Source organism: Barbus barbus, assembly GCF_936440315.1.
Source record: "Barbus barbus genome assembly, chromosome: 32".
In the NCBI taxonomy this organism is placed as follows: Eukaryota; Metazoa; Chordata; class Actinopteri; order Cypriniformes; family Cyprinidae; genus Barbus; species Barbus barbus.
The window spans coordinates 27,398,008-27,425,464 of record NC_136760.1 but is presented as its reverse complement, the minus strand read 5'-3'; the positions used below and the strand labels follow the sequence as shown (position 1 = coordinate 27,425,464).

General features: G+C 36.4%; 2 protein-coding genes across 3 annotated transcripts in view; both read right to left on the bottom strand.

The window, feature by feature from the left end:
* Positions 1-286: 286 nt before the first annotated feature.
* LOC306852311 (adenosine kinase-like) lies at positions 287-11,098 on the bottom strand. 2 transcript variants are annotated; one of them, XM_079389028.1, is made up of 11 exons: positions 9,490-11,098; positions 7,676-7,750; positions 7,442-7,495; positions 6,649-6,727; positions 6,374-6,546; positions 4,088-4,196; positions 3,784-3,954; positions 2,378-2,413; positions 2,112-2,226; positions 1,939-2,025; positions 287-936 (listed from the first exon to the last, which is right to left on the bottom strand). In XM_079389028.1, exons 1-11 carry the CDS (start codon positions 9,648-9,650, stop codon positions 812-814), a joined length of 1,185 nt encoding a protein of 394 aa, XP_079245154.1. In that variant the 5' UTR covers positions 9,651-11,098; the 3' UTR covers positions 287-811. The 2 variants fall into 2 exon arrangements, with proteins under 2 accessions (XP_079245154.1, XP_079245155.1); XM_079389029.1 differs by having other exon boundaries at positions 295-936; positions 1,939-1,995.
* Positions 11,099-11,239: 141 nt separating this feature from the next.
* Positions 11,240-27,457, bottom strand: part of LOC306852303 (vinculin) — a 33,149-nt gene continuing 16,931 nt past the window's right edge. Inside the window, exons 7-21 of the mRNA XM_079389016.1 lie at positions 25,668-25,758; positions 25,434-25,581; positions 24,184-24,337; positions 23,575-23,750; positions 20,485-20,675; positions 20,188-20,387; positions 18,779-18,907; positions 18,537-18,686; positions 18,344-18,452; positions 17,072-17,374; positions 15,679-15,803; positions 14,130-14,315; positions 13,846-14,049; positions 12,079-12,183; positions 11,240-12,000 (exon numbers count right to left, since the gene is read on the bottom strand). Coding sequence (XP_079245142.1) covers positions 11,854-12,000; positions 12,079-12,183; positions 13,846-14,049; positions 14,130-14,315; positions 15,679-15,803; positions 17,072-17,374; positions 18,344-18,452; positions 18,537-18,686; positions 18,779-18,907; positions 20,188-20,387; positions 20,485-20,675; positions 23,575-23,750; positions 24,184-24,337; positions 25,434-25,581; positions 25,668-25,758 — 2,418 coding nt within the window. The 3' untranslated portion in view covers positions 11,240-11,853. The remainder of the gene's footprint in view (positions 12,001-12,078; positions 12,184-13,845; positions 14,050-14,129; positions 14,316-15,678; positions 15,804-17,071; positions 17,375-18,343; positions 18,453-18,536; positions 18,687-18,778; positions 18,908-20,187; positions 20,388-20,484; positions 20,676-23,574; positions 23,751-24,183; positions 24,338-25,433; positions 25,582-25,667; positions 25,759-27,457) is intronic.

Here is a 27,457-nt window from a genome sequence, read left to right as displayed (position 1 = left end):
ATATATATATAAAATAAATTATATATGTGTATATATATATATATGTGTGTATAATTTTGTTTGTTCATGTAATTAATGCACTAAAATAAACTAAATTAAAACACACACACATATATATATATAAAATAAACTAAAAAAAATAACTAAGATATTTTATATATATATATATGTGTGTGTGTGTTTATTTAGTTTATTTTAGTACATTAACTTAAAGAAAATTTTATATAACTAAAATGAAAACAATATAAAAATAAAAAATTACATGACAATTTAAAACAGAGATGTACAACTTTGGAGCATTTACAATCTTTTTATTAAACTGGTCAGTTGAACGGTCCTCTTCCATAAGCAGAAAAGGCAAGTGGAAATATTTTCCCACATCAGAAACAGCTTATGCATATTTAAAGACTTTTGTGCGTTTAAGATACAATTTGGTATTTCGAAGTAACAATATATGCCTGAAAGACATCAACTTGCTAAGCAAAATCCTATTATATAATCCAGTTACTTTAATTTACTACTTTTATTTTTGAGAAATATAAATGCACTTACTTAAAATGATATCATAGATCTTTAGATTAAAAACAGAAATGTTGTTCTTGCAATGTAGCATAAAAACAGATCAAAGACAAAACATACTTTAACACACATTCATCGGAGTGTACATGCGTGATCGTTGCAATCCTGATAAATGCCCGTTTTAGCAGGAAACGTGTGTAAACGAATGCAGAGGCACGCAGGTTGTGTTGCTGGAGTTTCAGAACAAAAAAATGAGATGGAAAGATTCGGTATTGGGAAATATGTGAGGGAGTTAATGGAAATCGGGTTTCTCAGGGAAAGTGCAGCCGACTCGCCGGATGATGACGTTAGCGGCGTAGTGACCTGCACGGATACACTCTTCCAGCGGCTTCTCCTGAACTAACTCCGACAGGAATCCTGCAGGAAACAACAACAAACAGTTAATGTGTAGGATCCGTTCTGAAGCTTAGTGAGCCGTCTTGTTATCTACTGTACTCTTTACATAGGCAGCATCCTAATCCTAATTCTTCTGCTTTGAGTCTATGGCAGCCCATACAACCATATAGTAAAAAGTTGTGAAATTTGGCACACGGATCGAGGACAGTCTGAACATTAACCACAGCAAATTTGGAGTCTCTAACTCAAACCCTCAAGCGCCACCAACTGTTCAAAGTTGCACTCACACTTATGCTAATAACTTTTGAACTGTAACGGCTAGAAACAAATGACGTAACTTTCCTCCTAGACGTTACAATTTTTGCGAAAATCAAACCATCCGAGTAAACGAGACGGAGGGAAGTTTGTGAAGGGCATTAAAAAAAAACAGACTGGAACACAGCCATGGAGTGCGTCATAAAAACCATGACCTGAGGCTCCCTGCACAGCGCCACCTAGTGGTCTGTAGATATGAAAAAAAGGCAATATTTGCTTATAATATCTGAACAGTTTGGCCAAAAATCACAAGACTTGTCTGTTTAGATTTGGAGAAGCATACAGAGCAAACAATACCCATTTTTGCCCATGTTGGCCATTTTTAATTTTTGTTGTAAAATGCGATATTTTTTACAAACCACATTGGCGCATCGTATCAGCCACCATGGCCTGAAGGTACTCAAAAAGTCTTCATCTACTTAAAGTACTGCTTATAAATACATATACATAATGTATATATTTTATGTGCACTGAAATAAAAATGTGGTTTAGGATTTACTTTGTGTTAAGAATATATAACTGCAAATAATTACACAAAAATGGCAAGTAAAATAGTAATTTCTTGTAAAATGTACTCCGATAATCTATTTGCAACTCCTAAAAATCAAATACAGTGTACTTTAGCATGCTATTAATATATTATTAGACTAGTAACTCAAAAACATCAATTATAGGAAAACTGCCTAAAATGATTGGCCAATCAGTTACCTCCCACAAAAGCGTCACCGGCACCATTAGTGTCCACTATGTCATTCTGGTCGATGTCTAAAACAGGAAACATTTTCACTTTATCACCTGAAAGAAGACAAAGACAATTAAGGAAACACAACTTAAAGACAACTCAAATGATCTGAACCCATCCAGATGTTTGATGGACGTACCCACAGTGGCCACAGTGTCTTCTCTGCCCTGAGTGAAGACCACAATCCTCTGCCTGTTCTTATTGACTTTGGGCAGAGACTGAACCCTCCTCGCGATCTCAGCGATGTCTTCTGTCTGCAGGAACACGAGCATCGGAGCAAGAAGATGATTATAGAGTTCTGAGAGCATATTATAGGAGCAATTCATCCAAAAATGACAATTTCTTCTTTTGTGTTTAGTGCGCAAGAAAAACAAAACAAAAGGCATAACAGTATTTCTCACTCACGTCAAAGCCTTGCTCTTTTGCAAATGTCGCAGCTTCCTGTAAAACAAAAATTAAGCGATCATCAGTGCCAAAGAGAAGATAAAGCAATCCAATCAATCTCTTCTCTAATTGGCTGTAAATCCAGTCTGTTCCTGGCAAAACTGTGACTCTGGATCACAAAACCAGTCTGAAGTCGCTGGGGTATATTTGCAGCAATAGCCAAAAATACACTGTATGGGTCAAAATTATCAATTTTTCTTTTATGCCAAAAATCATTAGGACATTAAGTAAAGATCATGTTCCATGAAGATATTTCGTACATTCCCTACTGTAAATATATCAAAACTTCATTTTTGATTAGTAATATGCATTGCTAAGAACTTCATTTGAACAACTTTAAAGGAGATTTTCTCAATATTTAGATTTTTTTGCTCCCTCAGATTCCAGATTTTCAGATAGTTGCATCTCAGCCAAATATTGTCCGATCATAACAAACCATACATCAATGGAAAGATTATTTATTCAGCTTTCAGATGATGTATACATCTCTATTTCGAAAAATTGACACTTAAGACACTTAAGTTTTGTGGTCCAGGGTCACAAAGAGTAAACAAGTTTCATCTTAACTCTATAAAGTCTACTGTATCATATTTGTTATGCAAAACAGGCCTCTAAATTATCAATATGATCAAAATCTCATTTCACACAATCTTCTGTCATCTGATTGATAGTTTAGACATTTTTAACAAGTTAAAGCACTTTTAGTGTAATTGTTCAAACATCCACAATCTTGTGCTTCACATGTCTTTTTGCCGTCAAATCTTGACTGATTTTTATCAAGTAAAAGTCAGAATAAGTGTGGCAATATTTCCAGATGAACACTTACTGGACTGAAGCAGCTCGGCTTTACTTGATTGCCCAATCAATCTTTTTTTTTTAGAAAAATCAGTGCGTCTCAAATCTGATCATCAGGATCTTTTGAGGAGCGTTTGTCTCCAGAAGCTTTATTTTCTCTGTTCCTCAGCGGAGGAATGATCTTCACAAGCCTCCAAAACATCTCACATCTTCTGAGGAGCGTTTATTTCTTCATGCATTATATGTTTGGATCATTTCAATCTTATCTTACGAAGACAAATTATTGGAGATACAGAGCAATGACTGAGATCATTTTATGTGACTATCTTTTCTATTGAGTTTGGTCTCTATAGTCCTCCATATCCTCACTATATTAGACTATATGAGCCATAACAGCCAGATTAATCAAATGATACTTCACAAAAAACACATGCAACTTTTGTTTTCTGACGATTATGATGTCAGGCTTTATAGGGTTAAAAGTATTCATACTCTACAGAGATGCACAAATACTGATACTGCACGTAAAAACCAACGAGGAACATGAAGACGACAGCGATCTGAAGACTCACCGTCTCGTTTCCGAAGACGATGTCAACGTACGGCATGACCTTCATCAGCGGCTCTTTGAAGAACTGGCTGATGAAGGGAGCCGAGAGGTTCAGACTGAAGATCTTGTTGTTGTCAGACGCGTGTTTGGCCACTTTGAGGATGGACTCTGGAGACACGGTCAGGAAAAAACCCTGCAGGACAGACATTAATACTGATTACTTTTAACACCACTAGTTTCTTGCCTAAGTTACAGCTGCTGATAAATCGCTCGATTCTCCCATTTGCACATTCAAAAACACACGATGGCCAATGCAAAGCACTTACTGCGATGTAGTAAACTCTTGCTTTCTCTACCAGACTCCAGTTACTATCAACATCCAGATGTTTCTCTTTATTATAGCAGTTTGCTGCTGCCAGGTTTGCAACCAGAGACCTGCAAACACACAATACCAGTCAAACACTGATCCCAATGAGGCTCGGAGTGCATGTGTGTGAGGGACAGAAAAATCACAAAGGAACATTATGTTTTAAATCAGAATGGACAGGATTGTCATAAACAGAATACATCAAAGTTTGAACACTGTAGGGGGAAACTGCATTAATGCACAGATGGAAATCATGTAGATGTTTAACACTTCAATAAAGCAATGTTATCGGCCAGTTAGCTTAGTTGATCATGAAATATTACAGGAGTATTAAGTAGTTACCATAGTTACAGCTACATTGTTATGATGCTTAATTTCAACAGATATATTTTTAAATGATCTGCTATAAAATTAAATTATATTAGAGTTTCCCTGGATAAAACAGTGTATTAGGTATATTACAATGGTTGATGTCTTATTTCATGTGTTCTTAGTATGAATTGTGATAAAAAAAAAAGGGTTTGATTCATTTGCTCTGCCATTCAAAATTGAGTAAGATTTATTTATAATAAATTAATTTTATTTGACAAGGATGCATTAAAATGATCAAAAGTGACAGCAAAGACAGGTCTGTGTATCATCCGATCATTAGTTTTTTTAATTAATATTGATAGTAGAAAAATGAGAAACCGGCGCTTATTTTCATTTGTTCAGAAAAGCACAAAAACAAGATTTTGGCGGATAAGAAGCACAGATAAAAAGAAAAAGAAAAAAAATAACACCAACTGGTTTTGCTGTATTGGAAATTATTACTTCATTCCACACAGAACCCCAATATAAAACAACAGATTTATTATATTTAGATTTAGGCTATATCTCTATGTATTCTTGATTGGCTTGAAAAGGGTGTTTGGTTAGGCTAGTTCATCATTTATTGAATGAGGACCGGAGTTTGTTATCCTTTAGTGACTTGTGTGTTAAATAGCTACTGAACGTAGCCTAAACTATTTTATGTGTTAGCGCGTAATAAATGCCAATCCAAAAAGTTTTATAAATCGATACAAAACTTTTGTTAACATGCCAGATGGATCATGTGAATTCTCATCTCTTCTCTTTAATGGAAACAAACTTATTTGTTCTTGTTTGTCTATAGACTGGGCTTTCTTGTGTGTAGATATAAACCCTATTCTTTTCATCAGCTGGGCATGGCAGGGTATGATATGACCCTGCTCGCCTAGTAAGTTTGTTTGTTTAATTAATACTGAGTATTCATTTATGTTCACTTGGATTTTTTTCCTCAACAGGGGAAATAACTAAATACTCTTATTTTATTTGTGTACAGTCAAAACAACTACAAAATATCATGCTTTTGAAAAATAAAGAAAACAACAGCATGCAACAGTTTTGGCACGTCTCTGTCTCCCTGAACATCTGTCGTCGCACTCCACAGTGAATACTTGACACCTACTTTTAAAAGTCTACATTTAGACTATTTGGCATTAAATGCATCATAAAAGACTTTGGAATAAATCACAGCATGCATCACGATAAAAAAAGTGACTTTACAGTCTGAAAAATATGGTAGGCTATAGCAAATTATTTTGCGGATCACTTTAAGAACCGCTGGTCTACACAGAAAAAAGCCTTGTCTAGACCCTGCCCCGGTACGAGTACGAGTTGTGTCGAGCTATTCATTAGTCTGCTTGTTTGATGAGAAAAAGAGGAAATGTAGGTGCAATAAAACGGGTTATGAATCCATACACCTGCAGCAGTGGAGGACTACTATTTTGCTGAGCAGAACTGCAGAAGTACTGATGATGGCTGACCAATCAGCAGAAAGGGCCGTTTAATTCCCGCCCACGTGTAGACATCGAATATTTAAGATGTTTATTCATTTTTCTATGCCTGAACGAAAAACAAAAAATTAAGCTGAATTCTCGTTTTTTTTCCTTTTTTGAACAAATTAAAAAAACTAAAATAGGTGCCATTTTTTCGTTTTTCTACTATCAATATTAAATCAAAAAACGTATGATCGGATGATACACGGACCAAATCAGCATATTAGAATGATTTCTGAAGGATCATGTGTGACGCTAAAAATTCAGCTTTGATCACAGCAATCAATTTACATTTTACAATGTATTCACATAGAAAACCGTTATTTTAAATTCTAATAATATTTCACAGTATTTTTGATCAAATAAACGCATCCTTGATGAGCAGAAGAGACTGATTTATTTCTGACCTGTTGTCTCCAGTAATGCAGGCCGCACACGTTCCTGTCGGTTCTAGACTCTGTTGATAATAATGAGCATCGACATGAGCTTCAGCTGCTTTCTGCTTCAGAATCTCGCCGAAGCGATCCGTGCCTATACAGCCGAAGAACGTGGCCACCTTATGCGGCTCCTGGATCATCCACTGAGAGACAGAATATATCCAACATGCACTATTATGCTGGTTTAAATAACTGATAGAATTCCCTGATAGACATTTGAACAGAAAGTAGAGTTAAAGATGTACCTGAGCGATTTTGACAGAGTTCTGTGTGGATCCACCAGCATGATACTCCACTTTACTCTTCTTTACGATCTCATCAAATCTGCAGCGAGAACAAGACCCACACAAACATCAGAGTATATGAGATCAGGTTTGATTCCAGTAGTTACTGTATGATGCATGAAACACAATTAACAGAGCTGCACCACCTGCAGGACAGAGACGCTAAAAAACATTCACATGCCAAAGTGCTCAATTCTGATTTTTATATTGTGTGTATTATCATATATTTTATGCAGCTATATTTGTGGAAAGGTTGATGAATGAACAAGAAAATAACTTTTCAAACTCTTATTTCATCACTATTATACTAATTATTTCCTGAATTTATTTTCCTAAAATGTTGTTTGTGCCATTTGTCTCCAGTCTACATAATATTATATAACTATGGCTGGGCATTTATATCAAATATTTATGATACATTACCAGTCAAAAGTTGTATATTAGAATGATTTCTGAAGATCATGTGACACTGAAGATGCTGAAAATTCAGCTTTGATCACAGAAATAAATTACAGTTTAACATTTATTCACATTGAAAATATTTCTATTAAATTATAATAATATTTCACAATTTTTATACCATTTTTGATTAAATAAAAGCAGGCTTGGTGATTAATTATTAATTATTCTAAACTTATTAATGATTACTCCAAACTTTTGACCAGCAGTAATATTATATTCACAAAGATTTTGCTGGCTGTATATAAAAATAAGCAACACAGCAGTAACAGTACTGCTTGATGACGGCACTCACAGAGCTTTATGTTTCTCCTCCGCCAGGATCTGATCATTGGGCTTCAAGCCATACCTGTGCACAAATACATCCAATCAGTTAGTTAGTTATGAATAATCACACTAACAGAGCTGGAGGATATGAGGTTGTATGATCGCTCAAGCGTGCCGTTTTAACTACAATCAGAAGAACACGCCGCACACATGACCTTTAAACACTGCGCTGCGTCCGTCTGCAGTTACACACAACACTCACTTATCAAGAAAGTCCTTATCCACCACGGCAGAGATGTCCAGCAGCGGATTCCCCATCCCGAACAGAGCATTCTGACTGCAAACACAGGAAACAAGATCACAATAAATCATTTTGCATCAATAATGCACTGATATTTTAATAACCTTTAAGTAAAACACTGTGAATTACTATTGCATATTAAATGGGCTATATGAATAAACATGCATTGCATGTAAATTAAAATTTGAGAATTTACTCACTTTCGTTCCAAATTTATATATGCATTATTTTTTATTTTTTTTTTTTATAAAACTGCCACCCAACTCAGCAGTGCATGGACTTTTTATCATTTAATATTGCATTTTATTTTGCATAAGAATAGCATGAATATTCTGCTAATCATCTCCTTTTTGTTTCCTGAGAAATATTTCAAGCGTTTGGAATAACACAAAAGATGAGCAGATTCCTGAGTGCACTATTCCTTTCATATCTATTCTGTGACAGTAACAGGTGGAGATCGCACGATCGGGTTTCCATGACCCTGCCTTTGAGACTTGAAGCCTTGGAATGAGAAGTGCGTTTATTAGCTAGGGAACCGAATAGACCAGAATTCCTGCTTTTTTCCAAACTGTGAAATTGACATTGTAGAAGGTTGTTGGTTCTGAAGCCCTGCAGAACCACTTTCCGGCTCTCCAGGTTTTATTATTTATATTTACAGTATTTTAATGCATTTGGCAGATGCGTTTTTTGAAGCAAATTATATTGCATTCAAGGTATATATTTTATTAGTTGGGAATCAGACCCATGACCTTGGTGTTGCTAGCACCATAAGGTGCTGTTTGAGCTTCAGGAAGGCTTTCTGGTCAACTTCACTCTTCATGGCACTTAATGAACTCACATGTCTAATATTAGCCTGACAAATGTCCATTTTACACACCAAACCAGTTGTGTATCATGTCAACTCTACATGCATTAGAGGTTAACACCAAAATTGAACTAACATTGTGAAAAAATCATGCACCTTGAATCTTTTCAAATATAGTGTGTTTAATAGGAATGGGTTTACAGCAGAGCACATGTTATAGTGCTGACTAAACTCTTTACACACACACACACAGCAAGTGATTTTAAACAAAATAAGTTCTCCATTATAATCACACAGGGCTGTGGATACAGCTTGGACGAGCATAAATTTAATCAGGAACTGAAAAAACAAAACAGCAACAAGTGATCAGTGAATGCACGTGCAATTATGCATTCTGGCATATAATGCGTGCATTACTGTGACGTGTGTGTACATGCATGACTAAATCAATCTGACAAAGACCAACACATGAGTCACCAAACACCAGAAGAACCGTGGAGGACCAGCAGAAGTTGTCCTTCCAGTTATATCATTTTCAAGACCTACCAACGGCCTTGTTAATAAACAGTGCACATTTTCTGCTTTCAAACATTAATATTGTTAAATATTGTGTAAATTATTGTGCAATTCATTTACATAAAGTCATGCATATATATCTCATTTATTGACGTGTATGTGGTCATTATATTAGCCATATCTTTTGACGTTTGAGTTTTTTTATTCAACATTACAGAAATAACATTACATAATTCCTGAAGAAACTGTTTAGCATTTATTACACAAAATTAGAGTAATAGGAATTTTTTTTTAAACACTAATATATATATATTAGTAAGCTGAATAAGAAAATTACTTAAGGTGTCACAAATGAGGAAGCACGTTGCATCATATTGCAACACAATTCCCAAACCGGAAGCAAACAGGCATAGAGACTGGAATAAATATTCACAGTGCATTAGTGAAGTCTTACCTAACAGTAGGCATGGTCACACACACACTTTGACCGTCTGCAGTGACACTGGTTCTGCTGCACGCTGTGTGTGAGCGCGTGCTATCAGTTCCCACGTTCAAGTTCCTGTTCCTGAACCCGGAAGCCCAAACCCTCCAGATGATTGGTTGTGTCACATGCATGTGCGGATGGATAGATCGATCATTCTGGTTGGTTGAGAAACCCACGTTGGTTTTTAAGGTCTGACTGAAATGCCACTACTTTCATAACGTGTGTAGCGCGTTCGCTGCGTGTAACTGACAGGATCCAGCCACAAAAGTATGGGGTTCCATTTGTGCCAAAAACTGCTTTGTACTGTACATTTGTCTTTGTCTGCAGTCATTGCCTACTTGTTCAGGTAAATCAGTATATGTTGGCGTGTATGTTGTCTGTTGACATCGTCTTAATCTGTCGTCCTGCCTGCCTTTTCTCTGTTGTCCTTAATGTTGTCTTGTTCTGTCATCATAACCTCCATCAGCGCAGTAAAGTTAGTTTCAAATTTCATATTGGACTAGGCTGCTTTAGGGACCGTCTACAAATTCACTCAGTGAGGGTACTACAGGTGAGAGTTTGCCAATATCTCCCTTACTGTATGTACAGTGCACATTACAGTAAAAAATTACAATAATTTACCAATAGTTTTTTTTTCATGTTCCAAAGGTTGTAGTAGGTTCCTAGATACAAGACTGACATGTGAGATTTTGCCAATACCTCCCATCATATATGTATGGGAGGTATGTAGAGTACTCAACTATTTTCATAAAAGTTACTGTAGTACAACCGTTAGAACACAAAACAAACAAAAAAAAAACTATTGGTAAATTACTAGTGGGCAAAACTGACTAAATACAGCACAACCTTTGGAACATGATAAAACCCTCTTGGTGAATAACTGAAGTTTTTTTTCTAATTATAATCCCACGCTTATGATGCTGTGCTGGAAACGGTGCCACGACGCTGCAAGGAGAGATTGGAGTACTCCGTTTGGAGAGTAGAAGGGGCACCATCGTGAGCTGTAACACCATCTACTCTGGCATGTGTTACACATTTAATCATATGACCTCTATAGGTCTGTTGATCATGTGACTTGTGTATATATTTGCCAGAGTTACTTCCTGTTTTTACAACTGATGGTGTTTGGATAGACACCGAAACGTCTTAAGCTTTTTATAGTCCAGTGATTTTAATAAAAAGTACTTTTTATTGGAAAGTTTTAAACACCTGGATGTTTTAGTGATGAATCTACACAGACAAATAAAAAATATTTTTAATAAAATATAGATAAATTTATGTTCCCCTAATTTCTCCTTAATATTCTTTCTTTAAATAACTTTTTAACTTTAACTGAGGATGTCGTATGTCAAAAAAATATTGTAATTGATCAAAACAGTTAATCTTAACTTAGAACATAATGAATGTCACAGAGGGTTAATTAAAAAGCGCCATAAATGGACTTGAGCGTCAGTGTCAACAGAAATAAGATGAACAACATTAATGTCGAATAAATAGTACATTAAAGAAATGCCAACAAATATAGTCCGACACATCTGATTGAGTTGATAATTAGTTATTTTATTATGACAAGGCACATCAGGTCTTACAGGCTGTCTTTAAAGATGAACACATTATTTACATTAAACTGCTGGTCTCCTCAGCGATAGAAAAAAGGCAAATATAAGCAAAGAGCAGATTCTCACTCACATAAATATACTTGAGTGTGCTTTCTGTAGTAGTGTATGGACCACAGTGATGTCTTAGTGGAAATACGAGGACGGCAGAGAGAGAGAGTGTGTGTGTGTGTGTGTGTGTGGTCATATAATGCAAACAGACTGGTTTGGCAGAGATTACAGGAAGCACCAGGTCACAGGTTTGATTCCCTCTTCATTTCAGTATTTGAGTTGGCAGCGTCGTCCCTGAATGAACGTTTGAACGAATCCACACCGTTTATAAACATGATGAACCCTTTGCATCAGAAAGCACATTATAAGGATTTTATAATCCAAAATCTGTGCATGCGTTTTGTTTGTGAAGACAAAATATTAGCTTGTGACATTTAATAATACATTCAAAGAGGCTGATGGTATGATATATATATATATATATATAGAACAGCTTCAGTTTCTGTAAAAAAAAAAAAAAAAGATATGACCTTTCTGAAAAAACAGCACTTTCCCTCAAAAAATATTAAACTGGGATCCATCAAAATCACTCATCGACATTCAAGAACAACGGTTTTGATACGGAATAGTTGAGTCCAGATGTGGACGACACGTCTGCTTTGACATTTAGGACCTGGACTGCAGTGCTTCCCCCAGTGCATGCTGGGATACCGCGCCGGCTCCTGCCTCACTGGTACCAGGGCGTCTTGCGGACCCAGCGCAGGGTGAACCCGGCATCCATGCGGATCTTGATGGAGGCGGCCTCGGCTTCTCTCACCGTCTCCTTCACCGACTGCATCAGGTTCTGAGCGTTATGGACCAGCATCTCAGTGGCCTGCGAGAGAACCAGCACACATTTAGACCGGTTTCATCTAAAAACAGGGTTTAGAAAGCAGCGGAGGCGAGATCTGACCTGCTCGGATTCCTCCTCGCTGATGTTGGTGCGTCCCAACATGGTGGCCTTGACCGTGGAGAGGATCTTCAGCTGAGTGCTGATGGTGGGAATCCTCTCACACACCTGCAGAAAGACACATAAACAACGTCCTTCAAAATAGGTGTTTTCACACTCGAGTCATTTTTACAGGAACAAACTGTAAAAAAGTAGAAATATAACCAGTTGTCTTTTTCATATACTACACTGTCCCTAGTCCAAAAAGTTGGGGTTGGGACATTTTAACTGTTACAATAGTTTTACAGTATAGTAGTTTTCAAGCATGCATCTAATTTTTCATTCACTAAAAACACGAAATAAATACAAGGAAACTGCATTTGAACACATGCTCCTTCACAGCCGATCATTGGTTGGACCAATCAAACAAATGCATCTGCTTCACTGATTGAATCCATGTTTTGAGACCGAACGAGGCGTCTGATTCTGAATGAACTGATGTGAATCTGGTTGAAAGGGGTGTAAAAATGCCACCAAAACAAACACTAAACTACTCAGTGAACAAATCTTTTTGGGGAATAGATTCACAAGTCACTTTAAGGAATAAAAGCTAGATAGCTAGATAGTTTAATGTTTGTAAATTAAATTGAGACAACCATAAATATAATTATTGTAATTTTACAGCTGTACTGTAAAAATTTGCCTATGTTTGGTGCTGGTCAGAGGTTTGCATCTTGCTGTGTAGCATCTGTAATTCTGTGTCAAAGTCTCCTGAGGACAGTAGATTGTCAGAGCATCACCCCAGCTTTCTGGAAGTTGTTGCTGATTTTACAGACATGTCTTTTAGGGTTCATTTTCACAGCTTTTATGATTTGTCTATCATCAACTACTGTTGTTTTCTCAGCCGATCAGGTCGTTGTTGGTTGCTGGTGGTTTCCAAACTCTTGATTTCTCCATGCCCTTTGTTTTTGCTAGAGCTCTAATTGACTTCCTCTTTTCTTTTAGCATCCAAATCACTTGCTTTTCTCTCAAAGTCAGCTCCCTCATCTTCATCCTGGATTGTGTGTCATCATCGAATGCAGGATTCAGAATGCACAAGTAATGGATATAACTGATACGACACATTCCCTGCTTTTAATATCTGAAGAATTAATGCAACAGGACACAGCTGATCACTTAGAAAGACCTGAGAGGCAACTGCTCCAATACTTCTGCTCACATCAGATAGAGGGATGAAACTCTAAAAGTGCTGAACTTCTTAGCTGGTAAAACATCTGTGTTGAATCACCCAATAATAAAATGTGACATTCTGTAGTTTTGTCTCATATTCATCTTTTAATCATATTTGTAAATGTCTTGACTCCACAGCCAACAGAGCAATTTTGTCTTTACTGTTACAATACTTATGGAGGGCACTTTATAAAACAAGCACAGCAAACTTGGAGGTTTTTTTTTTTTAAATTGAATTTTATACAGCAACTGCAATCTCAATTTTTAGAAAAATCATTTTGAATTCCTTCTCCAAATAACGCAACGGCAAAATTAAACAATTTATTTCAATATCTTCCATCTAGTCTCAGTTTGGTTTGCTTTTGGGGTTTTTTGCTAGCTTTAAAAAAAAAAAAAGAAAAAAAAGTGGATCAAGTGCTGCTGGCATCCCGTCTAACATAAAAAGATAATTACTGAAAATAAAATAAAGTAAATATAAAACAAATATAATTAAATAAATCTCAAACCCTGAAACAAATCAGCTGTTATGGATTCATCTTAACCACGCTTTGCTCTTCTTACCTGCAGTAAGTTGGTTCGTATGCGTTTGTCTGTGCACTGTTTGGCGACCTCTTTGGCGAGGCGCGTGACCTCGTCTGAGGCTTTGGCGATGTCTTTGGCACATTGGATGAGCGCTCTTTTATTCCCGCTGGCACCCCGGACCAGTCGAGACATCTCGGCCATCAGCAGAGCCATGCGCTTGGCGGCTCCGATGATGTCATTACCCTGCAAGAAACCATCCTTTAATATCCCGCTCATCAGCGCAAACCAACCCAAACCCAACCGGCAGACTTGAGCAGACTTGCCTTGCTGGACCACTTGCGGGCCTCGTCGTGCAGCTGCCGAGCGGCCACCATCATGGGCTCGCTGACCATCTCTCCGGCCTGCTGCTCCGGGAACTCCTCGTCCTTCTCCTCCGGCGGCGGAGGTCTGGGAGGAGGCACCTCACCCTTCGGCAGCGGTGGTTTGGGAGGAGCGGCGGTGTCGCTGATCTGAGGGAGAAGCAGTATTGGTGTTTAAAGGTGTGCATCAGATGCAAAACTCATTTTGAATATACAACAGATAAAATAAGTATTGAACACGTCACCATTTTTCTCAGTAAATATATTTCTAAAGGTGTTGTTGAAATTTTCACCAGATGTCGGTAACAACCCAAGTAATCCATACATACAAAGAAAACAAACCAAATAAGTTCAGAAATTAAAGGTACACAAGTGATTTTTGAAAAACGCTTTTGACCACAGCGTCGGACCAAGTCCCAAAACACACTTGCAGCCAATCAGCAGTAGGGAGCGTGTCTTGTAATGATAGAGAGAAGAGAGCGCTCAATTTGAGTGCACAGGACGGATATTAGGAGATCGACTACAGATAGAGAGAGATGGCAGAGGAACAAAACATTAAAAAGAAGGGTTACGATCAGGCAAGAGGTAGGTCCTGTGTAAATATTATACGTGTTTCAAAATAGGGGCGAGGTCCTGTTGGGGTATGGGCGTGTTTGTTTTGGTGCTTTCAAATATCAACATTGTTTGGGAAAAATCGCTTAGTGCAACTTTAAGTTACGTGTAGTAAAATGGAACGTGTTCAATACTTATTTTACCTGCTGTAAATATGTGTTGGCAGTGTATGTACACAAACACCCTATAATGATAAAAATCCATCCACTGGGATCCCCATGAATAAGCTCTTTCTCAGATTCTTGGCAGAGTGATGTCATACAGACCCAGGCCCCTCCCTCGATTGTTGATTGACACTAGCGTTTAAGTCAAGACCCACCCCATTGTTTTGATGCTGGAGCAGGAGTAGACAAGAATGGCTCCTAAGCGATTGAGGTGTTTTGTTGTTGGATGTAATAATGAACATAGCAGTCGTCATTTACTCCTGACATCTGAGCTGCTGAAGATGCAGAGGATTAACGTTACTTCCGTTTTTGAAGGGAATGTGCCCCCCGATCTACCTAAATGTGTCTATGTTCGCGTGAATCATTTGTGATCCAGCCTCACCTACAGAAGAAGTGAGTATAAGGTTTTTTTATTTGCAAATCGCCTTTTCTAATAATGTGCTAATTAGCAAGTTCCGCGGCTAAATGTGGCTAAAGTTAACTCCAGGGAAGAGAGGGGCGGGGTGAGCAGAGCTCATTAACATTTAAAGGGACATCCGAAACGGTTCGCTGTGAACAGGGCTGATTTTGACAGGGTAAAAAGGGTGTTGTTTTACACTACCATTGAGAAATTTTAACCAAAGCATGTTTATAGACTTTTCATAAAGACCCTAAGGAAAATGGGCATCCAATGTCCCCTTTAAAACTGTGCTGTACAGTAAATGCGTGCAGCTGCAGGGGTCTGCGGTGAATCTGACCTGCAGGTTCTCCAGGTCTGGAGGTGGAGGAGGGAAGTCCGGCTCCTGCGGCTGGAACACCTCCCGCACTTTAGCCACGGCACCCAGGATCTTATAACCCGAGTCCAGGAAGCCCCTCTGAAGGCCTGTCCAGGAAGACAATGGTCATAGATTCAACTAAGGCTGTAATTTAATTAAATATATCTGACACAGCACTGTGTTGATTTACGTCATGATCAGGTTTTAGCATCTCATTTTGCAGTAAATGCTGCTTCACATGAACTGTTACAGTTGGGTCGCTTTCACATGCTTTTGAGAACACGATATGCACCAACCATCTTTCCAAACTTGTAATGAAACTTGTTGGTTTAACGATTAAAAATTAAGGAATTAAGAAAGTTATGAACATTAGTGTTCTAATTTTACAGTTATACTGTAAAAAAAAAAAAAATCATTATTTTTTCCTTAATACTATTCTTTTATTTTACAGAGAAATATATAAAAAAACTATTATTTTTTATTTTGTTTAATATTTTTTATTTAGTAGTAATGATATTTTTATAGTGGATAAAAATATAGTAATATTTTTATTATTTTTTATGAACCACATTTTTACCAAATTGTGAAGCCCTACAAACATGCACAGCAGTGAAATATTACAAGAGCAACATTTCTTATTTTGCATAGTATTTGTAATATTAAAAATTAATAATAAGAATAAGAATAATAACAACAACAATGGATAATTTTATAGTCGTATTTATTTATAAAATCACAATTGTTTTGGCCAAATTGAGAAGCTCTTAAAACATGCATTAAACATTTTGTTTAGTAATTATAATAATAATCATGTTAATATATCAATCACAAAATTGTTGGCCAAATTATGTATCAATCATGTAATAAAATTTTATTTAGAAATACTATTACTACTACTAATAATAATTATTATTACTACTGATAATCGTATTGTCATATAATAAATCACAACATTTTTGGTTAAATCATGTCAAAATCATGTTTATTATTTTTTATTTAGTAGTAGCAGTAATAATAATAATTAATAATAATTTAATAAAAAAAATTATATTCAGATTTATTTATACATCACTAAATTTTTGGCCAAATTGTAAAGCCAAATAAAATTGCATTATGAATTGAAAACCATTTTTAATCATAAAAAAAAAAAACTAACAAAAAAAAAATCACAATTAGATATTTTCCCCATAATGTGCAGCTCTACTTTCAACCAACCACTCTTCACCCAGATCTTTAGAAGTGCACTAGAATTTTTATTTTTTATTTTTTAAAGATTGATGCTTGCCTATCATGCATCATGGTGCTCATGATGCTGGGTACTGTGGATGGTTGCTAGGGTGTTGCTATGCAGCTAACTTCTTTCTGTGCGTCTCACCTTGGTCCTGTATGTTGGCGGCCACGGCTTTGGCGTCCATGACCATTGGTGAGATGGTTCTGCTGAGCTCGTCAGACGCCGCTTTCACCGTCTCTCTGAACTTGGGGTCCTCGGAGTTCTCCACCTCTCGCTTCGCCACCAGCATGATCCGATTGGCTCGCCGGGCGATGCTGGTTGCCCCGGCGACCAGCATCTGAGGCTGGTGATTGGCCATAGCTACCTGACACTTGTCCAGGTCTTTCTTAATGGCTTCTTCTGATGCATCCAGCAGAGACCTGGTGTCGATCGCTTCATCCACCAGACCTGAGAGAGACAGAGAGAGTCGGGATTTGTTCATATGCTGTCGCTTCCATTACTGTAGATGATATCTGAAAATTGAAAACAACAGTAAACATTGTCCCTATTCAGACAGAACTACTCAGACAAACATGTGATTTCAACCTATTTTTACTGTATTTTTTCCACATTATAGTTTTCTAATTTGTTTTGATCTTTGTCAAATACTATAACTAATTTTGTCATTGCTCTTTGCTAGATTTCTGGGTAAAAAAAAAAACTTTGTGGATCAAGTACTGCTGGTACCCAGTCTGATAATTACTGACAATAAAATAAACTAAAATAATAAAAAAAATAAAATGTAAAATAAAACAAAATGAAGCAATTTTAAAATTAAATAAATTCATTAGATCCTGTTTGACAAATATTTTCTAAAAATAACTAAATTAAAAAAAAAAAAAAAATTAATTAAAAAAAAGTAAAAGTAAAAAAATAAAACAAAATCTGAATTAAAATTAAATAAGTAAAACTAAATACATTACATAGATCAATAGATATCATCCTGTCTGACATAAAAACATATTTACTTAAAATAAAATGAAATAAAAATATTAAGTAAACTTAAATATGTAAAATAAAAATAAAAATCAAAGAAATTAAATAAATACATAAAAATATAATAGATAGATAGATAGATAGATAGATAGATAGATAGATAGAATCCCATTTGACATAAAAAGTAATAAATCTTTATTTTAATTAAAATAACATGAGATTTTAATTAAATAGGTAAAATATAATATTAAATGAAAATCAAATATTAAAATTCAATAAGTAAAAATAAATGCATTACATAGATCGATAGATAACATCCTGTCTAAATAACAAAAATGTAAAAAAAAAAAAATAATAGAAAACTACATAAAAAAACAACAACATTAAATAAAAAATAAAAATCAGACAGATAGAGCTGATGTCATAGTTCAAATTTGTCACCCGTCATTTTCTCGACATTGTCGATCCACTGATTCTTCATGGTCTCAAAGTGTTCATAAGCCGCCTGGTTTCCAGGATTCTTCAGGAGGATCCGAGCTGCAGAGACGACCTGAAGATAAAAACAATTCAAAATCAGACTTATGTACAGTCAGTATGGACTCCGCTTCAGTGGTGTGTGACTGGTGTTTGTTACCTGAGGGGTCAGATCTCTGGCTGATTTGACGGCCGCCTGGATTCCCTCCACCGTGCTCTTGTTGGCGGTGCCGACTGCGGCCGCTTTCTCCGCCGTGGCTCCCAGACGACCCGCGTGATTCTCAAAGTTTGCAGCCCGCTCCTCGAACATCTGATCACACACACATGATCAATCACAGAGGAACACGATCAGCTCCAGCATCAGTGTGTGTGTGTGTGTGTGTGTGTGTGTTTGTGCCGCACCTCCTCTCTATTGGGCGTGTCTGGAGGAGCCGTCGCTGCCACCGCCAGCAGTTTAACAGGCGTAGTCGTGTCACTGAAGATATCAGACACCTCCTGGGTCATGGTTTCCTGCATCTTACCCTTCAGCTCCTGCCACAAACACACAAACACATGTTTGCTTTGAAGGAAGTCTCTTCTGCTCACCAAGGATGCATTTATTTGATCAAAAATACAGTAAAAATTTGAAATATTATTTAAAATAACAGTTTTCTATGAGAATATCCGTTAAAATATTTATTCCTGTGATCTGCAGCTGTATTTTCAGCATCATTACTCCAGTCTTCAGTGTCACATGATCTTCAGAAATCATTCTAATATACTGATTTACTCAAGAAACATTTCTGATTATTATCAATGTTGAAAACAGTTGTGCTGCACAATATTTTTGTGGAAACTGATACATTTTATTTTTCAGGATTCACAGATGAACAGAAAGTTCAAATGAACAGCATTTATTTGAAATAGAAATCTTTTGTAATATTAGAAATGTCTTTACTGTCACTTTGATCAATTTAATTTCTTAATTTCTTGCTGACCTCAAACATTTTAATATCTTACATGATTCATTCACCAGCAGGTGGAGCTCTTTACTGTATCACGGTGCATGTGAGATATTAAATATAACCCTGTGTTTGTGTGCACTCATTTGTTTTATGCATGCATTTACCACATTTATTTGTTTAAATAAATGTTGGTAGTTGTGTATTTGCATGTACATTAAAGGGAGTATTTTCTACACTTATTCTTTTACCTGAAGTCCATTTTAAAGTTAGTCAAGGTTTCTTAACCATAATTTAGTTTTTCATGACTTTTCTACTTTTTTTGTTAATGGAAATATAACAAAAAAACAACAACCTCATATGCTATACTCATATCGAATATGAGCCGATATGTAAATGATAGCAGTCATACGCTAAAGAGCTCATGGTTGTGAAGTCTATTTGAAGAATATTTCTGAATGTTGTTTCTGAAGGTCTGGCTGAACCGGGGAGGAAGTTCATCATTGCAAGCAAAAAACGTGTATATATGTGACCCTAGACCACAAAACCAGTTATAAGGTCATTTCTTTTTTAAATTGAGATTTATGATATAGATAAGCTTTCCACTGATGTATGGTTTGTTAGGATAGGACAATATTTGGCTTATTACTAATCATTTTTGATTACCAATCAAAAATGAAGTTTAGATATATTTACGGTAGGAAATGTACAAATATCTTCATGGAACATGATCTTTACTTAATATCCTAATGATTTTTGGCATAAAAGAAAAATGAATAATTTTGAGCCATACAGTGTATTGTTGGCTATTGCTACTTTTGAGCTCCAGGGTCACATACGTCACATGACCTCTATCACCTAACATCGTACCTTGAGCGTGTCCTGCAGCTGCTGAGCGATGGCACGGGCCTGAGGACCGTCTCCCTCGCCACGAGCCGCCAGCTCCGCTAACTGCCCCATCAGGTGCTCCACCTCCTCACACTTACCCAGCAGATCCTGCCTATGCGACCCCGGCAGAGCATTGGCCAGACGCCGGCCCTCGGCCAGCAGCCCGCGGATCGCAGCCTGACCTGCACACACACACACACACACACAGAGAGGCTCATGTGAAGAGATCAGTGAGGAGAGAGAGAGAGAGTGGGGGAGAGAGATGGAGGAGAGCCGCACCGACGCCGCTGTCGTCCAGCGTGGGGTTGTCGATCCACCGCTGCGCCTGCTCCATCTTCCCCTCCAGGTGAACGGCCGCTTTGGCCGGACGAGTGTTGGCCACTGCTTTGCTGGTTTTGGACTGGAGGTTCTGCAGAGCCGTGGCGATCTGCTTCGCTAGCGCTCGAGCCTCAGGAGTGTCGCCCTTACCTCTGAACACACACCAGAGAGAGATCATTTAGAGCAGTGGTCTCAAACGCAATTCCTGGCGGGCCACAGCTCTGCACAGTTTAGCTCCAAATCACACCTGCTTGGAAGTTTCTAGTAATCCTGAAGAGCTTGATTATCAGGTGTGTTTGATTAGAGTTAGAGCTAAACTGTGTAGAGCTGTGACCCTCCAGGAATTGAGTTTGATACCAATGGTTTAGCTCATTCAGAATTGATCTAATTCATCTATTATTAGATCATTTAGAATTGAAACTACATTATTCTGGATCACGTGATCCACTAAAGACACATCCAAGCAGGACTAGGCAAAATCTTTTATTTTTAATTTTTTAAAAGCCACCCTAGATATGAATGTGTACACACACACACACACACACACACACACACACAAACATAATTATTTAAAGACATTTAATTTAAATTGGGAACATACATGACAGCAATATACTATAAAATAAAAATACTTATTGCTCATTATTATTTAAATAGTTTATAATTAAAAATAAATAAAATTAATATACAAAAAAATTACTATAGTAATAATATTTTGTACTGTCAAATAAAACATGAGCATTTAATAATACATTTGTAAGTATTTTTATTATTTAAATATGTAATTAAATGATGAAATTTAAATCATGACAAAATACATTATGATAACAATGATACTAATAGTACTGTAAAATAAAATACAAATTATTATTATTTAAATAGTTTATTATTCAAAGAATACTATGCACATTAAATAAATATTACTATAGTAATAATATTATTGCAATGTCAAATAAACAATTATTATTTATTATTAATAATTATAATTATTATTTTTAATACAATTTTATTTTTATAAAAATTAAATAAAAATACATTATTATGGTAATAATACTATTGCAATGTAAAATAGAATGGTATTTAATAATATCAATATTAAGATTTAAATTAATATTCTTTATAACAATTATAGAATTTAAATAAATATTCCTAATAATATTAGTCTATTTAAAAAAAAATTTATAATAATAGTTTTTCATATTTTATTTTATTTAGTATTTTTCAGAATAACTTTAAAATTACAAACCTAATATTTAGTCTTAATTTCTTTGCTTTGAAACATTACACCACAGAGCTTTTATTTGGGCAGAAAACCTAATGGAAAACTTTGTTCTTCTCTTTTATAGACAACAGATTTATTTAATGAGATTCTCATTACGAAACAGAGGATTTGGACATAATGTGACAAGTTTGCATCACAGCTGATTTTAATCAGCCTGAAAAAAAAACTAAATCCAAGCTGAAACAGGACTAATCTCTGGATTAGTTTGCCAGGATTACTGCCATCAAATGCTTTTTTTGAGCCACTCGTCAACAAGTGAACTAGATTAAGTCCACTAGCTCTCTTATGTCTGTGAAATGAGTGCAGAAACACATCATCTGACTCAAATATACCCACACAATCTGCAAAACCGCTGCTTAACTACCGTCAAACAGCCAAACAATGGAAAGCGGGATTCCTCGCGAGGGCAGGAGCGGAAACAAACACTAACATTCCACAGATTCCAGCCAAGAATCCCCACAAAGCCCAAACTCAGAGTGGAGATTAGGGATGGCCGATATCTTATCGTTTGCGATATACTGGTAACATTTCTCCCCACGATAACAATTAGTCTTCCCACGATAATAACGATAAAGTCTAGTTGTTGGCATATCTCTGTGAGCGACATCGTGGAAGGTGGACATGAAATTGAGGAGGAGTTTATCGCTAAATGAGGAGATCCTTCTAGAATCTGGAGCTGGTTTGGTCAGGGCTGTACAGCGCGACAAAAAAACAAAAAACGGCCTTGAATAAATATACTACAGTAGCATGTGTGCAATACAGCTTTGTATGTGTATGAGCCTGTTTACAAACCTGTTGTCCAACAAAAATATCATTTATTAACATGCTTTTTCTCAAAATTAACTTGAAAGTTTGAGACCAGACGTGGTTTCATATTACAGAATGATAGTATTATATACAGTAATAAATGCTATGTCGATTAGCTATAAATATAAATATACTTTCCTTTTAGAAAAAATACCCAAGATTGCTTGAAGAACACAGATAAACCATATATGTGACCCTGGAGGACCACAAAACCAGTCCTAAGTGCCAATTTTTCAAAATTGAGATTTATACATAATCTGAAAGCTGAATAAATAATCTTTCCATTGATGTATGGTTTATATTTGGCCGAGATACAACTATTTGAAAATCTGGAATCTGAGGGTGCAAAAAAATCTAAATATTGAGAAAATCTCCTTTAAAGTTGTTCAAATGAAGTTCTTAGCAATGCATATTACTAATCAAAAATGAAGTTTTGATATATTTATGCTAGGAAATTTACAAAATATCTTCATGGAACATGATCTTTACTTAATATCCTAATGATTTTTGGCATAAAAGAATAATAAAAGGCTATTGCTACAAATATACCCCAGCGACTTAAGACATATTTTGTGTCACATATTCAGTTAAAATTTCTCTATCACGTTGTGCATTTTATTCAGGGATAACTGGATACCTTTGTCCATATTAAGGATTTCCTGGAGTGTCATCAGTAGTATTACTTCTGCAATGCATGTGTGGAGTTTCTGCGCAAGAGCGCTCTCCGGCGTCCAGTATGAATTAAACAGTCATTACATTACGTGTGTACTACTCAGTAATGCTCCCTAAACACCCTATTTTGGGTAAAAATAGGAACGATAATGCTTTTCTCTAAAGAAACAGGATTCCCTGAAGAATCGCCATTGATATCGTTATCGTTATCGCAATAAATACCAGAAGTATCATGATATATTTTAAGCCCATATCGCCCATCTCTAGTGGAGATGTTGAGAGATACATACGCTCTCTTGAGCTCGGAGAGTTTAGCAGTGAGGCCGGCGATCTCGCCCATGCTGCGCAGGATATCTTCTCGCTCCTTGGGATCTTCGCAGAGATCCGCGATCTTCCTGGATTCGCCCAGAAGAGCCCTGATGTTCTCCTCTCCCTCCGGACCGCCGTGAGGATCCGCCAGCCAGTTCTGCCGTTCACAAAACACAAGCGTGCTCAAAACCCTGCTCAGACTGGCAGGGGCGCCTTAAGATAACCAGAGGCCCCTGGGCTACAGCATTACAGCAGGCCCCCCTACCCAAGACAACCTTTTTTTTTAAGCTTCCTGACAATTATCTGTCAAATTTTGATTTTCTTTTTCTTGTCAATATACCAGTTAACATTCACAACACTGTTCTGCATAAAATGTGAATATAAGCGAATATGCAAATTCCCTATTTGCCACAAGGTGGAGCTTAGAAACAGCAGAATTATAGCCCATATAAAGAATTATTCGAAACATATAATTTCTCTGCAGCCAGTGGGCCCCCTTTCCAGTGTAGGCCCCTGGGCTTCAGCCAGTTGAATGCGCCCCTGAGACCGGTGTGTGATTGGTTCAGACCGATCCTAAGCAGCAGGCTCACCTGAGCGGTGTCGATCCTCTTGGCGATGGCTTGTTTGGAGCCGGTCATAGCCTCCAGTTTACGAGCCGCATTTTCCACTTTCCCCTTCAGAACGTCCAGACCCTGAGACACCTGCTGCGCTTTCTGCATGGCCACCGGACTCGCTCCCTGACCCCTGCGCAGGACACACGTCACAAACATCATTACGCTTTCATACAAGCAAGCTTCAAGAAAAAAGACAACTGTGGATGAACTACAGGTGGTGTGTCACTGATGTAATTCCTTCAACACACTAGAGACCAAATGTAAGTGATTCACTTTAAACCGTGCAGCATGCAAATTAAATTGTATAAAATATTAAATGTAAATATTTTTATAGTATTTTGACATGTACAAAAAAAATATTTAAACATACGTGCTTTTAATATTATTTTTGAAACAATATTTAAACAAATATTTTTAAAACAAATTAACTAATATTTTTTATATAAGACATATATTACATATAACTAATATATATTATAGACAACACTTGAGCAACTGTTATTTTATAAATATTTATGATAAAAATACTTAAATATACTTAATATTATTTTGTTTGTTACTTTTTAAATGTAAATATTTTTATATGATCTTTGATAAAGTACTTCAACCTAATTATTTTTACATTATATTTTATTTAAATATTTACACATACTTTTACTATTGTTTGATAAAATTATTTAATTGTAAATACTTTTATATTATATACAATAAACAATATAGAAACCACTATTTTCAATATTTTTCATTAAAATATTAAAACTAATATTTTTAATATTAACTTTGAGAAATAAAAATACTTAATTGTAAATGCTAGTATTATTTTTGTATTCAAATATTGAATATAACAAATATTTTGAATACAATTTATTTTTATTTTAAAAAATGTATACTATTTTATTTAAAAAATATTCAAGCATGCATTTTTAATATTATTTATTAATGAAAAAGTTTAGATTTAGACATGAGCAGCACAGCAATTTCCCAGCAGAGATGGAAAATGGGGTTTAAGAGGATTATGGGTAATATCAGTCAGGTTTTCTCAGATGTAAACGGTCATTTGGGTGACCTATCACTGACACTGATCGATCTACATGGATATTATAACACACACACACACACACACACACACACACACACACACACACTTCAACCTTGGTTTACGGTAAATGAAAAATAAATAGAATATTTAAAAATGAAAATAAAATAAAATATCTGGAGTTCAGTACCTGGCCCGCAGCTCAGACACCTGCTCGGTAAGTTGTCCAAGCGTTTTGGCCGTTCCCATGATGTCTCGTCTCTCTTTCCCAGCGCAGAGTTCACCAACTTTACCCGCTTCGTCCAGGATCTGACAGATGGCCTGTTCACCCGAGTCACCTGCAGCGGCACAGCATCAGCAAATGTGATTTGCAACGTATTTTTTCTCGTCTGATTATTTTATCAGATGTTTTTCCTGGAAGTACCTGGCTGGGCGTGTGGGTCTCGGAGCCAGTTCTTGGCCTGGGCCATTTTGGAGTCGATCAGAGTCAGTGCTCTCTTCATAGCCTCTGTGTCCTGCAAACCACGTCCACAAAATAAAACACACAGTCTTGCATCAGATTAACTCAACAGACACATTATATCTCACATCAGGACATCCTGATGACTTTTCTGGACTCTGATGATGTTCTGTAGCTTCTGTGTGTGTGTGTGTGTGTGTGTGTGTGTGTGGTTATTTTGTCAGTTGTCTGTGTGATTTATTAATAGATACGACCTCACTGAACTTCTCAGTCTGCATTCATACACAAATCCCATATTTTCCACTCACACGTGACACAGATTATAATAACATTACAAGAAATTCAAATAATAATTTCAATAATTAATATAAATTATAAATTTCTGCATTCATAAACAAATCCAATAATATCCACTCACATGCAACAAATCTGTATTTGAATGACAGTGTGAACTATTAGAGTGAAATATCAATTATATAAAAAAAATTATATAAATATTTATATAATTATATTTTAATAAAATGTAAGTAAATACATAAAAGTATAATAATAAATTACATAATCAAAATTAAAAATAAAATATTAAATTATAATTAAGTTACATTAAAAGCTCATTTATAAAAAATTTTTTTATTACATTTAAATAAAATTAAATAATTATATTTGACTTGCTGTTATTGAGGATAAATGTTTGTGACAAATGTGACAACTTGCAAAAGCATAGAGAGAGAGAGAGAGAGAGAGAGAGAGAGAGAGAGAGAGAGAGAGAGAGAGAGAGCGAGAGGGAGAGAGAGAGAGAGAGAGAGAGAGAGAAAGAGAGAGAGGGAGCGAGAGAGAGAGGGAGCGTGGCGAGCGAGAGAGAGGCGAGAGAGAGAGAGAGCGAGAGAGAGAGAGAGAGAGAGAGAGCGAGAGGGAGAGAGAGAGAGAGAGAGAGAGAGAGAGAAAGAGAGAGAGAGAGCGAGAGAGAGAGGGAGCGTGCGAGCGAGAGAGATTGTAGTATGTCCTTCTTTGGTTAAGAGAGTCGCCAGCTGCCGTTTCCTAAAGCTGACTCACACAGTTTGTCATCACAGGAGATAAAACAGACACACACACAACAAACACAGACACACACACACACACACACACACACAAACACAGAAAAAAAGATCATGTGTAATTAAACACATACAAACATTTTGTGTGATTTATTGAGTGATACTGAGGCTGATGGTGCAATATTTTTTTCTATCAAAGTATCACATCACATCAGTTTCCTCAGAGACGAGCTGTTTAACACTTCTGTAGCGCCAGACTCGAACCCACAAACCTCAAGGTTCCTCTGATGATGAAACACATCTGTCAACCACGCTGTCTTATGCTCTTCTTAAACCTGGACTATGTATCGTTTGTGTCTAGGTTCATTTATTAGTTTGTAGTCACATTTATTGATTGTACCCTGCTTAAAAAAACTCTTAAACCAGTCTAAGGTGGTTTTCTGGTCTCAGCAAGCCATCAAGCTGGTCTTTTAGAGGGATTATGGGCTGAGAGACCAAAAAACCCAACTGAGACCGGAAAACCACCTTGGGCTGGTTCAAGCAGCTTTTTTAACAGGTACAAATAGAAGACAGGAAATGATGTGGAGGAGGAGGAAGAAGGAAGGAAGACAGGAAATGACCAAAGCTGACCAGCTCAGGTTATTCACACATCATTCTCACAATATTAGAGTTTTAAATTATTATTATAGTTGCAGTGATGAGAACCTGCATTCACACACA

Excerpts from the sequence above, each read along its gene's own strand:
- LOC306852311 (XM_079389028.1), bottom strand. The coding sequence starts at position 9,650 with ATGCATGTGACACAACCAATCATCTGGAGGGTTTGGGCTTCCGGGTTC. Across the intron at positions 7,751-9,489 it reads GTGACCATGCCTACTGTTAG|TCAGAATGCTCTGTTCGGGA; the intron begins GTAAGACTTCAC and ends CTGTGTTTGCAG. Across the intron at positions 4,197-6,373 it reads TGCATTACTGGAGACAACAG|GTCTCTGGTTGCAAACCTGG; the intron begins GTCAGAAATAAA and ends GTGTGTTTGCAG.